The following is a 16,859-nucleotide window of genomic DNA, read 5'->3' as shown; positions in this document are numbered from 1 at the left end:
CTTGTGGCTGGGTCTGCAGTGAAATGTGCATGGCTGAACGTTCCTGCAGCAGCTCCTGTGGCCACATGAAAGCAGCCAAGAAACCCTCCCTCTGCAATCCTTGCATTTTAAGGCTTGAAGATCTTTCTCCTCCATCATTCATCACACAGGCCTCTGTGTTTTTCCCACTTTCTCTTTGAATCCAGCACTGAGTGTGAAAGGAGGGTCCTGCTAGAGCTGTTAGCAGAAGGCGAAATCCTTGGCAGCTGTTTTGATGTGCTCAGTGCTTTCCTGTGAGGCATCTGGAGCCACTGGACTCTTGGTGGGTTTGGCTTTGGGGAGAAGGAGAGGGCCAAATGGAAAAGAGGTGGGCTTTTAAACACAGATCTTTTTGGATCTGCCCTGACAGCTGTCTTGTTCAAGTATTAATTGTAGATGACCTGCAGCCTTTGATTAAAGTATGAATAGAAAGAGAGATCCTGAGGAACTTTCTTTTTTTTCCCCCCCCCCCATTTATTATTTTCTCCCTTCTGTTTCAATAAAGATTTGCTCTATAACAAAAGTTCCTATTCTTTTATAATAGGTACCCCATGATACCAAAGTGTCCACTGGGTTTTGACTTTGAATGCAGTCAGGTTTCTAATCTTGGACATTTTCTTTGACAGCCCTCTGGGAAAAGCCTGCCATTGAATTCTCCAGGAATGACTCATTTCATTCCAGGTTTCTTCCCACTGGAAGAGGATTTCTTTCCAACAACAGCAAACAGAAGCTTAAATAATGCATTTTATCCCATGTTAGAGACTGTCTCTGGGCATGTGCACAGCACATAGCAGGGCCATGAGCAGGCCTGTGGGTACTCCTGAATTCTTAGGGCTGGGGATGACTTCCAGTGCTTTGTTTTCCCATACATAAAAATTCCACCTCGTGAGAACCCACAGCTCTGGGAAGATGCCTGAGGAGTACTAACTCAAGGTTGTTGTTGTAGAAACACTGTAAACAGATGAGGGATTTTTGGGGACATAGCCTACATGTCCATGAGGTGACACCCCAGCATCTGGCTCCTGGGTTGGGGTTTTGGGTGTCACGACTGCAAGTTTCAGGGAGAACATGACCACAGACTCATTGCAGTTCAATATTTCCAGGGGAGCTGTGCAGTAATTCCTTGCAGCCACCAGACATCTCTGCTGTTGGCACTTTGTAGACCAAATTTACACTGAGGTCAGCCACTCCTGCAGAATCTCAGTGAGTGGCAGTCCCTGTCCTGGTGGGGGAGGAGTCCTGAAGCCAGGATCAGTGAGATGAGCATGCCAGCTGGGTGGAGCAGGGGCACACATGAATCACATCCTGGTGGGACCATGGAATCAGAATCAGCAAGCTGGGGCTGCTGTAGATAAGAGCAGGGCCTGGCCATGGGTGTCCCCCACGGGCCATGTCTGTGTTAGTTCTAGGCTGGGCTCCTCTTTCTGAGGAGTGGGACAGCAAAGCCTGGCCTGGCCAGGGAGCAGCACAGACACCAGCTTGTGATGTGACCTTGGGCACATGTTCACTGAACCTCCTGTTGTCTCCTCCAAGGCTGCCCCTCAGTATCATTTTGGGAGCTTAGGGAGAGTTAAAGCCTGGGGAAATGGTGGAGGCCCCATTACTGGGGGGAGGGAGGAGATAAAAGCGTATTTAACAAACATTTGTTGAGAGTTGTTGATGCCCAGTTGGTCCTGTGTTGGGCAGGAAGATGAACTAATTGACCTCTCAGATTTTTCCCCAACCCTGTTTCCTACAATTCTTTGGCTCTCTGTGGTGTCTTACAGAGTGAGGTCTGACAGTGCTGCTGTAGTTGAAGCCTCAGCCTTTGTCCTCACTTTCTCAACCTGCAGGGGAGAGAGCATCAAGTCCCCCACTAAAATATCAGGCCCCAGGGGAGGATGGTATTTAAAAGCAAGAAAATATCTAATAAGCTCTGTTTGTGCAACTTCTGTGTAGGTTAACTTTGCTGTTAATCACAGCTACTCAGTCTTTAGACCAAATAAACTTGGTTTCTGGAAATCCACCCTGACAATTACTTCCATGGTTTTGCACAAGTCTGCTTTGAGTTTCATGCCTAGCAGATACCTGTTCCTGATATCTATATGTGCCACAATTTGGAAGCCAAATGGAGCAGAATTTTCTTTCCAGATGTGGGTAACAGGTAAAGCCAAGCTAAATACTGGCTCCAGTTCCTTTTACAAGAGGGCAAATTCTCGCTGATGTTTTTGGCTCTCTGAAGGAGGCATGCAAACATGTTCATGTCCTGATGTTGGAGTGATGGGGTGACCTACAGAACGTTCTGTTCAGGGCAGCAGCTGGGGGATTGCTCTGAACACTTGTGAGGAGCTCACTGCAGGAATGGGTGAGCAGTAGGGCTGAGCTTGGAGTTCAGAGTCAAATTCTGCTTGGTGGTGAAACAGCGGAGAGCAGCTGTGTCTGTCTGGGTGAATATAGAGGAGGAGCCTTGTCTGCTTGAAGCAGAACTTCAAGAGGGTTAAGCAGTGCCCCAAGAGAACCTCTCTACCTCTACTGCTTAGGGGACCAGGCTCAGCACTGCTTTTAGGAGATATACTCAGTACTATCTTGGATATCTGTGGGGAATACAGGTTGTTCATTCCAATATGAATAAAGGAGGAGAGGAAATCACAGGATCACAGCATGGGTCAGGCTGGAAGGCACCACAATTTGTCATCTGCTCCAACCTCCCTTCTTAAGTAGGGTCAGGAAGAGAGAGAAGCACATGGCACAGGATGTTTCTGGAATATCCCCAGGGAGGGAGATTCTGTGCCCTCTCTGGACAATCAGTTCAGGGCTTCATCACTGCACAGGGAAGTTCTTCCCCATGTCCAGGGGCAAATTCTAGGATCAGTTCCTTTCTGTTCCTCCTGTTGCTGCCCTCCCCCCCTCAAGGAGCAGAGCTTAGACTGTGCTGAGCCCCCTCTGCAGACAGGCACAGCCAGGGATAAGGTCCCCTCTCAGCATCTCCTCTTGAGCCTGAACAGCTCCAGCTCCTTCAGCCTTTCCTCATGAGAGGGATGCTCCTTTAATCTCCCTTGTATCCTCATCTGGCCCTGCTCCAGGAGCTCCCTGTGTCTCTGGAGCCCAGAGCTGGGCACAGCACTCCAGGTGTGCTCACAGGGCTGGGCAGAGGGGCAGGATCCCTCCCCTGACCTTCTGGAAATGCTCTTCCTGATTCATCCCAGGGCACCCCTGGCCTTCTTGGCCATAAGGCCAAGCACACAGCCTGAGGTGTATGTGCCCACAGGCCAGCAGCCAAACCCTTGGTACCACCCTGGGATCAGAAAGGGTGTCCCAGCTGGCTTGTGAGTGCCACCTGGTGTGGCAGCTGCTCTGAGGTGGCTTTGCTGTGGCTGGTGGCAGAGCCCTGATCACCCAGAGGGCTGAGCCACTTTTCAGGAGTTCTGGGAAGCTGTGGCTCCCAGTAAGACCAGTAAGAGCCTGCTGGGAGCTGTGGATTTGGTCAGTAGATTTACAGTGTACTTTGGCACAGGCATGAGAATAACATGTGCTGTGTTGGCCAGATTCAGTGCCCCAGGCAACCTGCAGAGGCTGAGGCCTGTTTGATATAAGATTAAGCAGAATCTTCTGGAATGAGGGGCAAGAAGTTGTGCTTTTAATCTTAGCCCAGGGCAGCAGAAGGCACAGAGCTCCTCTGAAGTGCAGCTGTGTGGGGTGTTGGAGGCTTTGCAGGCTGTCTGCAGGACATGGTACACCACACAGCAGGGTTGGGAGGGTCACATTCCCCATGGAGGTATGAGGGCAACAGTCTGCCATTTCCCAGGAAAACATCAGGTCTTTTTGCTGCCTGACAGACAAGGCACTGTGTAGTTCTCTGTTCTTATAAAGAGCAGAAGCTGAATTCATTCTGTTGGGAGTGAAAGAAGTGGTTCTTGGAAGGAGACCAATGGACACCTTTCACATCAAAAGCGAAAATACTTTAATTTGTGTGATGTTTTGTGGTTTCACTTGATGGCCAGACACTTGGGAGCTGTGTCAGTGTGCAGGAACACAGGTTGCAGCAGTAGGGAGGGGCACAAAGCATCTGCCAGAGTAAAACTGGGTGCAACTCACTGGTGTCTTGGAGCAGCACTGCATGACCCTCAACCCAGGAAGAACATGTGGGGTTGTTTTGGGGCTGGCTAGCAGCAGGTCCTGCCTGCAGAGTCAGAGCAGCCCCAGAGCAGCAGGCAACAAGCCCAAGGTTTCATCCCAGCCCTCTCCTTTTCCCACTAGCTGGATCACTGGTGTGACCTTTAAGCTTTCTCTTTGCAGATGTTGTTTGTTGTGATTTTTTTTTTTTTTTTTTTTTTTTTTGGTGTCTGTTCCTCAGTGAATGAGGTCTTGGAAGAAAATGTTAGAGCTTGACAAGCTGGAGGGCACAGGGGCTCTGTTTTCCATTGTCTCCTTGAGTTCCTCCCTCTCCCCCAATTCCCAAGCTGCTCCCTCTAAGAATCTGCCTCCTTCTGTTTACCCATAAGTGTGACTTTGCCATCCTCTGGTGTTTGTTTAATCCCTTCCAGCTCCTGATCCCACTGAAATCCCAGGAAGATTTGGACAAAGCCATGGAGCAGCTGGAGCTGAGCCCTTCCCTGAAGAGCCTGCGGATCCTTGTGAGCGCTCCAAAGAAAGCGAATGTGAGCCCTTCACCTTCTCTGTTCCTTTGTGTCCAAGTGAGGTGCTTTGTTATTGTGCTGGGGAGTGGAAGAGAATCTCCTGACAGTGCAGAGCAGAGGGCAAGCTGGTGATCAGGGGGTCAGCCCTGCTCTGGCTCAGCTGCTCAGAAGTCTTCCTGTGATAGTAGCCCAGAGGCTGAGCTCAGCTCCCTCTGGCTCCTTCTGCATCCTGTGAAGGGTTAAATACCAGAGTGACCCTCAAACGAGGTCAAACCCTGAGAGAATTCCTTGTGCTTTCTTTCCAGAGATGCTGCACCATTCCTTTCCCCCTCTCCTCTGTGTTCAGGGTGATGCCCTGGCCCTTGCCATGCTGGGTGGCAGCGTGGGGACTGTTCCCTCCACGTGCTGCAGTGATGTTAAATGGCTGAGGAGACAAAACTGGAGAATCCTTTAGTCTCATGCAGAACTGCCTGGGTTTTTTCCATCTTTATTTATTTATTAGTTTTCCCTGAGCTCAGTGGTTTTGCAGTTAAGCCTGTTAGCTTGACCTCGCTTGCACAGAGTGTCTTGCCAAAGCACATGTCGTGCTGCCCCAAGCACAGGCTGTAAAGCAAGGGATTTGTAGATGTTGCAACTCCTGTTTCTTCTTTTTATTTCCTAGAAGTCCTGGAGAGACAGGGAGTCTTGAAACTCACGGTGTTCATCCCCATTCTATTGCTGTTGCTCACAGTCCTTGGAGCTTCTCCACTCCTTTTGAGAGGCTTGGGAAGTGCAGGGAGCAGAGTCCCAGGGGAAGCTGAGCCATCAGCTGGGGTTTCCTAAACTCTGGGTGGGAAATGGGGCAGTTTGTGGGAACACAGCATTGCTGCAAGGCAGCTGCTGGGAGCAGATGAGCCAGGTGGATTCCTGCCTGCCTTTGAGAGCATTTCCATCTCTTCCTGAAGCATGTGGCCATGCTGCTGTGTGTGAGGACACATGGTTCCAAGGTCATACATGAAATTATCATAAAATCACATTTCACTGTAGTGTGTGGTCTTGGTATCTTAGTAAACCTGGCCACTTCCAAGTTACAGCAGGATATGCATTTATTTGCTCATCCCTTACCTGTCTTCTCTGATCTTCCACTGTCTGTTCCTCTGCCCTCTGCAGTGGAACCTCTGCAGTGCCTAGGCTGCCACTGGAGTCTAGGGAGCATGGAGGAGAGGTGCTGATTTTGGGGTTGCAAGTATTTTCAGTTCAGTGATCAGTCTCTGTACCTATCTGGAGATAATGGAGTGCAGGAACAGTCTTTTATGTCAAATATCTGTATTTGCTATTATCTGTGGGTGCTTAATCTTATTAGACTGTTTTATTAGCAGATGTGAATTGTTTGTGAATGGTTTTTGGATCACTCTAGATTACGTGCATGTCTTCTTTCTTTCCTTTTTTTTATTTTTTTTTATTTTTTTTAATAGTTCTTGGGTAATATGGTCACAGGGAGCCAAATACAGGGTTTCACATGGTGTGTCCACAGGGCTCTGGCCAATTCTGTTCATTCCCTTTGTCTGATTAGCAGCTCCTGCAGCCCAACAACAGCAAGCAGCATGAGATGAGGATCTCCAGATCCATGGGTGATATCATGGGATCCCTGTACAAAGACTCCGAGAGGACACGCAAGTACTCCACAGGTGAGTGAGACACAGCTCCCTGTGGGGGGCTCTGGGCTATTCCAACCTGCCCACCACCCTCTTCCTCTCCTTGTCCCAGCCCTGTGGGTGTTCCAGTCTGCATAGCCACCCTGATGTCCCCCACAGTAACTCAGTGCAGTTGCTGCTCGTCCTCAGGCTGAGGAACAGACCCTGCAGGTTGAGGTTGTGCTGGGCAGAGTCACTTTGAACACAAAAGTGAAGGGGTGTAATTTGGAGGTGGGAGATGCAGTGATAAAAATTTCCAGTTAATTTGATTCCCCTGAGCTTTATCAAAGTGAAGACTGATAATCTGTAGAAAGCCAAGGCTGTTTTGTGACTTTTGGCTGTTCCTTTAATTGTGTGCTGTTGTTCTCTGAGTATTTATCCCCCTTTCTCAGGTGGCAGGATAATTAGCTGAGTGAGCTCAGGCTCATCAGCTGGCTGGGACCACCTTCACCACATCAAGACCAAATATGTGTCTGTGTGCCATCAGTCTGTTCTTGTGGGTGAAACGACATCTGTAGCTGTTTCTGGGGTTTCTCAGGGGCATGTGTGCAGTGTTTTGTGGTGACATTCCAGAGGAAGGGGAGCATCCCTTTCCTTTAGAGGTGCTGGAAGTAGGTACCTGCAGCCCCTGAAACCAGGCTGGCAAACACCTGATCTCTTGCAGCCCTGCAGGGACTGGAATTGGTTTGCAGCCTTGTGTGATTTTCTTCAGTTTTCTGAGCTTGGTTTATGGTTTCCTTGCTTTCTAAAATACTGAGTTTTTTTTAAATCCTGTTGAAAATTAGGATTTTCAACAGGAGCTGTTTGAAATCAGCTGTCTGTAGGAGCTTTTGTGTGAAGAACCTTGTAGGATTTTGTAGAGGGCAGGGTGCCTTGTGCAGGATTGGTAAAGCAGTATGTAGGACTGTGTAGCAGGAGAATAATTATTCATATTCCAGCCTGCAGGCAGGATGAATGTTTTTTTTTCACACAGTGGATGTTCTCTGCTGTGTCTGTGGGTGCAGGTTATAGGGTCATTCCTACAGATTTTTATCATTTTCATGCAAGTACTTGCCAGCTGTAAAATTGACAGCCTTGTATAAAGTGGAGCCCTCCTTCAGAAATTGAGAAATACTTCATCCTCTAAAGATCCTCTGTACTTATATGGCAGTAAATATTTCCAAACACTTCTCTGTGCAACAAAAGAGTGTTTTTCTCCAAGGACTTGCCCCCTCTCTGTTTCATAGCTTGTGCTGATAACATCCTGTGGTTTGCTGCATCTCAGACAAGATGTATAGAAAATGTTATTCTAGGGTAGGTCCAACATAACTCTTGTGTAGCCATACTCCTCTTTTATTGGTGCCAGGGCTGGGTGGCACATGTGCAAGGATTCTCTATGAGTCTGGTGTTGAGATGTACCAAGTTTGTCTTTTTCTATTGGTGTTTGTTTGTTTGTTTGTTTTCCTAGCTCACATGGTTTTTGAGAGTTTGGCAGTCACTAGATGACCCTCAATGCTCACATAAAGCACAGAGACAGCAGAAATGGTGCAAAACATCTCTGCTGCCTTTTTTTTTTTTTTTTTTTTTTTTTTTTAGTATGGCTGTTAATAAGCAAAGAGCTGTGACACTGGGAGCTGTCACTGACATGTGGGCCTGTGATGGGCAGGATTGATTCTGTGTATAACTGTGCTAGTGGGAAGATGTGTTTGCAAAGTTCAGACTTTCCTCCCCACTTTTATGCTATGCTTTGGCTTGTCCTTCCTGTTTGGGAGCTGCTGGTTCCTGACCAGCTCTGCAGCACTGACTGTGAGGTGTCACTGCCTTAAGAATGTCCTGAGCCAAGGCAAGGCAGACAAAGAGTGAGACATCAGCTCTGAGGTACAAATGAATTTTGAGGGAATGCTTGAGGAGCAGAGTGCAGGAATGGACATAATGTGCTGCTTTAGTCAAGGTAACAGGGGGAGCACTGGGCAGCACCAGCTGTGGGAGGCAGAGTGTGCTGATCTTGGGATTTTCTGGAGCTAATGTGTCAAACTCTGAGTCCTTGGCACTTTTACAAGGTCAGGTGGCAAAAGTGACCAGCCTGAGCATCAGTCATACCTGTTTCTTTTTCCATGTAAACCATCAGTCTTGCAAGGAGGTTTCCACAAGCCCTGTGGATGGCAATAGAAGGTCACTCCTCTCTTTGGGTTATCTGAGGTGTGTAGCAGCTACTGCAGCTCTGCTTGGGGGTGCTGGCAATCCAGCAGATGCATTTTTGACCTCCTGAGTCAGAACTGGGCAATCCAGCAGCTGGGCAGAAACTCCAGGGAGCTGAAAGGGAGAGCAGCATTTCAAATGGAGCATAAAACCCGTGTCAGGGAATAGACAGACAGACAGACATGATGCTGTGTTTTGTTTTCTCAAAGTGGGGATTTCACTGAACTTGGTGCACAGTCAAAAGGCATCCTAAGATGCCTGGGAATTCTGTAGGAGAAACTCTTTTTCTCTTGCAGTCACAAGGCATTTCACAGTGTTTTCCTTCTGCTGTCATCAAAGTGGTTGCTATCAGAAGAGGATCTTAGTTCAGCTTTTCTCTTGAAACCACATTTAAAAGGAGATTTAAAATGTCTTTGTAATGAAAGGTACTTCAGGGTCATGTTCTCCATGTTTCTGAGATGTCTCATGTTTTTCTGCTGACTCTGCCATGTAAACAGCAGTGGAAAATAATAAAACTGTATGTAATTGGCACAAGCACATTGGAAGGGAGGTAGATGTTCTGGGGAGGATTTAGCTGTTTTTGCTTCTACTGGGCAGAAAATGTCTTCAGGCTGTGTCCCTGAAAAACCTTATGCAAAGTCAATATTTTCTTTTTTTTCCCCCCCATAAACGTTTTTCAGTGGAAATCCCCTTCCAGTTTTTTGGTGGCCAGCAAAAGCACAAGGGAGCTTGGACTGAAAAAAGAAAACTTTTTAGGTTCTGGATTTTCAGAAAGCTGAGGATTGTTTTTATTTACTTTGATATACATGTTTCAGAACATTATCCAAAAATTATTTTACAGCCCCATTACAGCATCACCACTTCAGTGGAAACATTTACCAGAAGCTTTATTTTACTGGTTTTTTTCATGGAAAACCAGGCTGCTGAGTCATGGCTTCATGTGCCTTGCCAGATTTCTCTGGACTAGGAGTATTGCAGGAGTTAGGATGGATGGTACCTGTTCTATTTTGAGCAGAGGAGGAACATTTATCTATGTGCATCATGCCAGCTGATTTAGACCTAGAAAATAGGTTCTAGATTAAAAGTACCCTAAATTTGCCTTAAATCAAGATGCAGAAATCCATGCTCAGAAGGATCAGCAAGGAGAGGAGGGAGGCTTGTAGAAATCCCACTGGAAAGAAGAAATTGAGGGAGATTTAGTCCATTTGCTCACAGCTCCCCTTGACAGGACAGAGAGAGACATTTCCAGCAGGTTTCTCTCTCTCCTGTCCTGAGCCTGGTGCTTCTGCCAGGGTTCAGAGGAGCAGCACATCTTGGGGACGTCATCCCAGGGCTGGGCTGCCTGTGGCTGCAGCTGTGAGCAGAGGCTGCTGCCAGCAAACCCTCCCCAGCTCTGGCTCTGGCTGTGCAGGGGCTTCTCTTCCCTGCCTGATGCTGCTCAGGAATGGGTGAAGTTTTGGGAAGAGCAGGGGAAGATGAAGCCAGGGAATGTGGGGGTGGAGGGAAGCCAAGGCTGGCACAGGGGAGCTGGCTGTACGTGCAGCACCACGAGCTCTGCACATACTGCATGAAAGGCACTTGTTAAATGAAAATATCAGAAGGGAACATGAAAGGCCCCAGTGGGTGCCAGCAGTGACTGAGTCTCCGTGCTGTCCCAGTTCTCTGTCCTCAGGACACGCTGTGCTCTCATCTCAAATTATGGCTTTGCATTTGTGTGTAGCATGGAGCAGCAGTCCCTCCCCAGAGCACCTTGCTGCAGAGGGGAACCGAGGTCAGATGCTCAACCAGTGCCAACCCTGAGCCCAGGAATCCCAAACAGAGCTGCTGGGACCTGAGCAGCACTCTGCCTGTCAGGAGTGCCTCACAGCCTGCCCCATCCCCACTGGAGCTGGCATCCCACACACCCAGGACAGTCCCTTGGGGGTCTCCCCTCCCTGCCTGGTGCTGCTGCTCTTTCTTGAGTATTAGGTCAAGTGTGAAGAACATCTGTGATGTGTCCAACAGGCACATCTGGGCTTTTCTCTTTCTTCCTCTGCCTCAGGGTGGATTAATCAGCATTATCCAATATATCCAATGTGCCTTGTGTTTTCCCCATTATTAATTAAGCCTGCTATGAAGTACTACTGTTGCTCTCTTTCTCTGACCCCATTCCTCTGTTTTCCATTCCTCCCCTCCTCCAGCACCATGGGGATTGCCTGAGGTTTTGTTAACAGGACAGGGCTGGAGTGGGGAATCAACCCTGAGCTCCAGAGCTCTGCTCCCAGCACCTCCCTGGTTTCTCCAGAGCATGCATGGATGCAAAGCAGCAGCAGCCAGTGCTCCTGGAGGTGTGAAGCTGCAGAAATTACTTTGGGCTTACTTCTACCCAAACAGCCTGGCTGAAAAGGGATCTGCTTCACTCCAGCAGTTTCCAAGCATGCAAAAGCCTAAGCACTTTAATTTGCTTACCTGCTGGGAAATAGCTGGTGTCTTATCCCCTTTTAAAGATCTTGGTAGGAAATGTGACTCTGGAAGGTCAACACAGCTGATCTATGGCTAGGAGTAGTTGTTACAGGCAAATGCTTAATGCAAGATCATGTGAAGTCTTTGTGCTTGTGATAAATCTGGTTTAACTCCCTGGGTTCAGAGCCAAACAGGGCATGCACAGCTCTTTATAAAATCACAGTCAGAGGGTTTCTGGATAACAAGTGGGTTGTTGGAGCAAGAGATCCCAGTAGTGCATGAGCATACCCACACTTCATTGCAGCAGTAACAGGAATACTCAGCAGAGCTCAGATACAGCAGTTACCCCTCACTAAATCCTCCAGCAGCTTTTTGGGGCAAGAGCCACCCAAATGTCCTTGTGCTGCATTCCATATTGGCATCTGCTGAGCAAACAAGGGGCTGCTGATGCAGTGATTAATTCTGGGTGCCCGAACTGCTCAATAGTTAAAAGTTTATTTATTTATCCTCAAAGAGAGGATGCTGTACTTCCCAACTGGTTTTGTTTTAAGGCTGGTGGAAAGCCAGTTCGTTATGAGTGCTGCAGCACTTGAGATTCTCTCCTCTTGATCTTGGCATTACTTCAGTTGGAGTTTTTTCACTGTGTTCTTATCCTGCAGGAAATCTGTAAAGGAGAAAATAGGAAGAAGAAAAAAAAAAAGTAACTCAAAGCCATATGACTTTTATTTTTACAATCTAAGCAAGGAGTCAGAAGGAAGATGTAGCATGAGACACAAAAATATGTGTGTTTGGTGTAAATCCAACAAAAAGGCCTGATTTACTGATCTTTAATGCTGTGTGACACTGTTAACATTCACAGCTCCTGATGAGTATCTGCTTAAGTGAAAGGTGGGAACTTGGTTTTGTGGTGTTGATCATGCAGATGGATTTCTTCCAGAGATCCTTCTGGCACAGAAACTGTGATGCAGAATTAGCAGCAGGAGAGGCAGAAGTGTTGTGTTGATAAATCAGTGTTCCCTTTCCATGATGGGGTGGGCCCCCTCCCAGTACCTTTCTCCTGTGCTCAGCCCTGGGCATGTTGTTAGCAAATGGTACTAATAAACCTAGAACTGGTGAGAGTGCCACAAAATGGAGACAAAATGTGAGGAAACACATCTCCATGTGCTTTCCATCTCCTCAATGATGTGTGCTTTTCAGAAACAAATGGTTGTGTTGTGTGAAAGCTCACGTTGCACAGTGCCAACCAGCTGAAGCTCCAGCATGGATCCACACAGATCTCCATCAGCAAATCCTTGCCATGGAGTGATGGCAGTGCAGGGGTGGAGGGGAGGGACTGCAGGGAGTCAAGCACAGCCAAGACTGTGCAGCCTGGGCCAAGCAAGGGCAGCAATCCCTTATGTTGGAAGAGACACAAGGATTTGGAGGAATCATCATAAAGAAGGTGTGGAGTTCTCTCCCAGGTGCAAAATGGAAATCACCTTCTGCTAAATGAGCCCTGTGAGGGAGCCAGTGGAAGATTTGCTGTCTGTGCATAGGGTGCACAGGATGGAGGCTCTGGGGTTATAGACAGGGGAGACGATTCCCTTGGCCAAAAATAGGACAAACCCATCCCATAGATGATTCCTGCCCTGGGGTTTTTGGATTTGAGGGCTGATTTTCCTTCCCTTTTACTTTCATGTAGGGAAAGAAGGGAGAAGAGGGTATTTGAGTGCAAGTCCTTTTCCATATAACAAGTGTTCCAGTGATGTTGCACTGAGCACAGCCGGGCTGTTTCCCAGGTGCAGTGACCTGCTCCAGGGAAGGAATGCCCAGAGATCAAAGGAATTTGTGGTTTGCTTTGAGATTTGACTGATTGTGACAACAAAACTCCCAGAGCTCTTTCCTTTCTGGCATGGCACCTGGATACAGTGGCAGCTCTTGGGATCCAGGGTGTGTTGAAGGTCAAATCTGCTACACACTGTGTGGCCCCACAATAACAAACTCCCCCTGTCGCCAAAGCTTTGGAGAATGCCCATGAACAGCGTCACCCTCCAGCTCCATTCCACCCTCATGGGCTGGTGCCCACAGCATCTCCAGGAGCCCTGGAGCAGTGTCTGTGCCAGGGTTGGTGGGTGGCTGTCCCTGAGCAGTGTCCCTTGCAGGCTCCCTGCACACCGGGCGCAGCTCGCCGCCGCCGGGCAGCGTTCCCGAGGAGCAGCAGCAGATCGCGCGCCAGGGATCCTACACCAGCATCAACAGCGAGGGAGAGTTCATCCCCGAGACCATGGACCAGAACGTGAGTGGGGCTGGGCTGGGACAGCTGTTCCTCACTCCATTCCAGCAGTGCCTGTGCTTGGGGACAGCTTTTTCCAGGAATGGGTGCCCCCAGGCTTGACGTGCCTGGGAAAGTCTGATTTCCAGGAACCCTGAGAGCCAGCTGCTGTGGGGATGGCAAATGTGCCCAGGCACCTCAGATAGCTCTGGAGCAGCTCAGATGTGGGGCACACATGTGCACCAGCTGCCAGGCCCTCGTGGCCACAGCATTCCCAGGTCCCAGGACTATGAGGGAATGTGCCAAGCCACCGATTGCCTGTGATTGCAACAGCCTGGGGATATCAGCAGCTCTGGCTGCTTCCCATGTGGTGTTTCTGCCTGAGCTCCAGTTACAGTTCTTGGCTCTGCCCACAGCCTCTGTGGTTTTGTCTCTGTCCCTCCCCCATTTACATTTTTTTTTTTTAATTGTATATTCCAGTCCCTCAGTAATGAAGGAGCAGCAGGTTCCTCAGTGCTGAGCAGTACCTCCTTCTCCAGTCAGTTTGGTACCCACAATGAGGGAAACTGCAGTGTCAAGGAACCACAGTGGGAGCAGCTTATACCTCACTCTCTGTTTGCATTTCTGCTCAATCTATAGCTCTGAAGAGCTTAGTATAGATCCTGTGAAGTCAGCTGGGCTGTCTGGGCACATGTCATTCTTACAAAGCTCTTGGAAACACAGGGCCAAGATCCAGAGTTTGCAATAGGGACATGGAGGGACATCTGGAAGGCACCAAACTCAATCCATCAGGCTGCTCTGCTGGCCCCCAAGGATGTCCCTGGGGAAATGAGTATTTCCTACACTCAGAAGCACCCACTAGCTCCACATTTGCATGCAGGCTGTGCCAGTGTTTCCATGGCAAAGTTGTGTTTTCAACAGTTTGTTATACAGCCATTAATAAAATGAGAAGTCACTCGGGGTGAGTCTTGGCAGCGTCAGAGTGCAGATGTATCGTGTGCTCCTTGCAGCCAAAAGTTGGCTCTCTATTGTTTTCACATGCCTCCAAAACATGTTGGGGAGGACAAAAACAAAGTGTGTGTGTGTGTGCAAGGGGAGGGTCCCACTGACCTCCTTGGGTGTAAATCAGCCCAGCTCCACTGGCTGTTCTTGGAGCTCCATTAGTTCAGAGCACTGAGCCTGCTCCAGATGAAGGTTCCCAGATGCTCTCCTTGCTTTTCCCCAACATCACACTGTGGGTGGCCTGCAGCCCTTTGCTGGTGAATCAAAAGCAGGGAAAAGGGGTTTGGGGAATGGTTTGGGATTTTTTGTCTTCCCTCATTGAGCAGCCATGTTTTTCCCTGGGCTTTGCCTTCAGAATGTCCTTGTGCTGCTGCTTCCATATGTGCCTTATGGAAAACCACTCAGAAGCTGGAGCTTGCTGCCTTTTGGGGAATGTCCCTGTGCAAGCCTGTGAAGTAACTGTGGTCTTGAGACCAGCCTGGCAGATGAACAGAGGCTGAGTATGGAGCATGCCCCAATTCCCAATTTTATGCTTTTGAGAAATGAGTCTGCTTTCAGCTTTAACTGCTGGAAGAGACCTGGCAGATGTGTGGAGTGGTTTCTATCAGAGTGCTTGCTCCTCTTTGGCCTAGTGCATTTTAAAGGAGGTTTTGGGGTAAAATCTAGGAAGCAGAAAAAAACTGCACTTTGCAGTTGGGACTGCCTGGCCAAAACAGCACGAGCTGTTATGACAACCAGCTGAGGAGGGCTGTGGAAAGAGAACAGCCTGTGGAAAGAGAGGCTGTTGGGGAAGGAGGAGGGATGTGAGAAGCAGAAATGTGGCTCCACATGGTGTTTAACCCTCGTTGCTCAGCTTTCCCAGGAGTGAGCTGTGGAGCAGGAGTAGGGGAGGGATCCAGGAGGGAGCATGGCACTGCTGTGGCACCACTGGCAGCACAGTGTGGCATGGAACAGGCTCTGCTCCATGTGGAAGTGCACACAGCTCCAGGGTTTACCACTCCATACAAACCCTCTATTGTTACTAGCTAGCTATAAATAACCCTGGCCAGTACAATGTCTCATCCAGGAAGCGACACAAATGCAGCTTTTGAGTCACTGAGCTGGTGAGAGCCAAGGCAGCTCTTCCAGCCAAGAGCCCTGATGATGCTGCTCTTATCAGCAGAGAGGAAGGCTGGGCTCGTGTGCCAGGGCAGCTCGGGAAGTCAGGAGTCCTAGCCCTGCTACACAATATCCACTTGGCCTTGGACACATAGTTTGTGTCCTGATACATACTTTCCTTTAGTAGTAATGTTATTTCTCCCAAATACTTCGAGCACTTTGAATCTCATTGACTGCTCTGCACGCTCTGAAAATCAGGGTGCTAATAATCTTTGCTTCAGTTTTCCTACCAGCAAATAGCAGTTGAAAAGAACAATAATGCAGGGAAGGCATCATAAATGGGTGACCCTGCAGAGGTCTGTAGTTCTGGAGCTTGGAGAGCTACAGCACATGGTTTTATTGTTTCCCCTTTTCTTCCTCTGTCAGATGCTCGAAGCTTTCATCAGCCCCGATGACTCGCTGTCTGGGAGCTGCCAGTCTCTGGACAGGTCAGTGGACAGGTGAGTTGTGTGTGTCACCATGTTCACAAGCTGAGCTGCAGCCTCTGCTCCACTGCAGGATCAGTGGCAGCCCCTCAGGTTTCTGTTGGGACGAGGATGCACCTGAGCAAAACAAATTTATCGCTGAAAACCAGATCCTAGCAGGGATGTCTATGCAATTGTATAGTTTGAATTGCAGTAATCTGAGCTGGACAAAGCCTAGCTTTGTGTAACCAGGTTTTCTTTTTTGTCTTTTGAGATGAAAATTCTCACAGAATCACACAATGGATTGGGTTGGAAGGGACCTTAAAGATCATCCAGTTCCAATCCCCTGCCATGAGCAACAACACCTTCCACTAGACCAGGTTGCTCAGTGCTCCATTTAGCCTGGCCTTGAACTCTTCCAGGGAAGGGCATCCTTAATTGCTCTGGGCATCCTATTCCAGTGCTTCACCACCCTGACAGCACCTCCTTTCCCTCTGGCTCTCTGCAGTCACCAGGTCAATATTCCATCAGCCTCCCCGGGCACACTGTCTGCTCTCCACTGACCACTGGCAGCCTCAGCAGCCCCTGTGCAGTGCCAGCAGCCACAGACGTGTCACTCAAGGTGCTGAGGACACCAGATGAGCAGTAACTAAGTTTAGCTCCTCAGCAGGAAGCAACTGGGACACTCTGTGCTAGCCCAGGCTGGTGCCATTGAGCTGGGTCCCGGCTCACACGTGCACAGAATCCGTGTGTTTGCTGCTGTGCAGGGTGAGCTCTGGATAAGACACAGTGTCCTTTTGGGAAGCAGTCTGGGTTTTTTTTCCATCTGCATCAAAGATTTTCTATTTTTTTCCACTGTTGCTGTTGCCACACAGCGCTGAGGCTGTTCCAGCATTGATTGTGTAGCGTGCTTCGGGTTTGCAGCTCCGTGTGCTTTGGATCTGTCTCAGCATCAAGGTCCATTTCCTCTTTGTGCCTTTTAATAATTTCCTGTGATGTATTTGCTCATTGTTGTGGCCGTATCGAAGCTGGATTCCTTGTGTTCCCAACCTCTCTGCCCCAGCTTTGCTTTTTCATGGATTTTGCCAAGAGGAACAGCAGAAGAAGCACGGGCTGT

The 16,859-nt window shown here is 48.8% G+C and overlaps 1 protein-coding gene across 6 annotated transcripts in view; it reads left to right on the top strand.

Annotated features, from left to right (window-relative positions):
- LOC306799984 (mitogen-activated protein kinase kinase kinase 3-like) overlaps positions 1–16,859 on the top strand; it is a 159,702-nt gene that overhangs the window by 129,706 nt on the left and 13,137 nt on the right. For 3 of the 6 annotated variants that reach the window (XM_079301693.1, XM_079301695.1, XM_079301692.1), the window contains 4 exons: positions 4,542–4,655; positions 6,187–6,301; positions 13,069–13,202; positions 15,705–15,778. In XM_079301693.1, coding sequence (XP_079157819.1) covers positions 4,542–4,655; positions 6,187–6,301; positions 13,069–13,202; positions 15,705–15,778 — 437 coding nt within the window. The remainder of the gene's footprint in view (positions 1–4,541; positions 4,656–6,186; positions 6,302–13,068; positions 13,203–15,704; positions 15,779–16,859) is intronic. The other 3 variants (XM_079301696.1, XM_079301694.1, XM_079301697.1) reach the window with 2 other exon arrangements.

Source organism: Erithacus rubecula, assembly GCF_903797595.1.
Source record: "Erithacus rubecula genome assembly, chromosome: 3".
Lineage (NCBI taxonomy): Eukaryota > Metazoa > Chordata > Aves > Passeriformes > Muscicapidae > Erithacus > Erithacus rubecula.
Note: the sequence above shows the minus strand (reverse complement) of the source record. Positions and strands in the feature narration are given on the sequence as shown.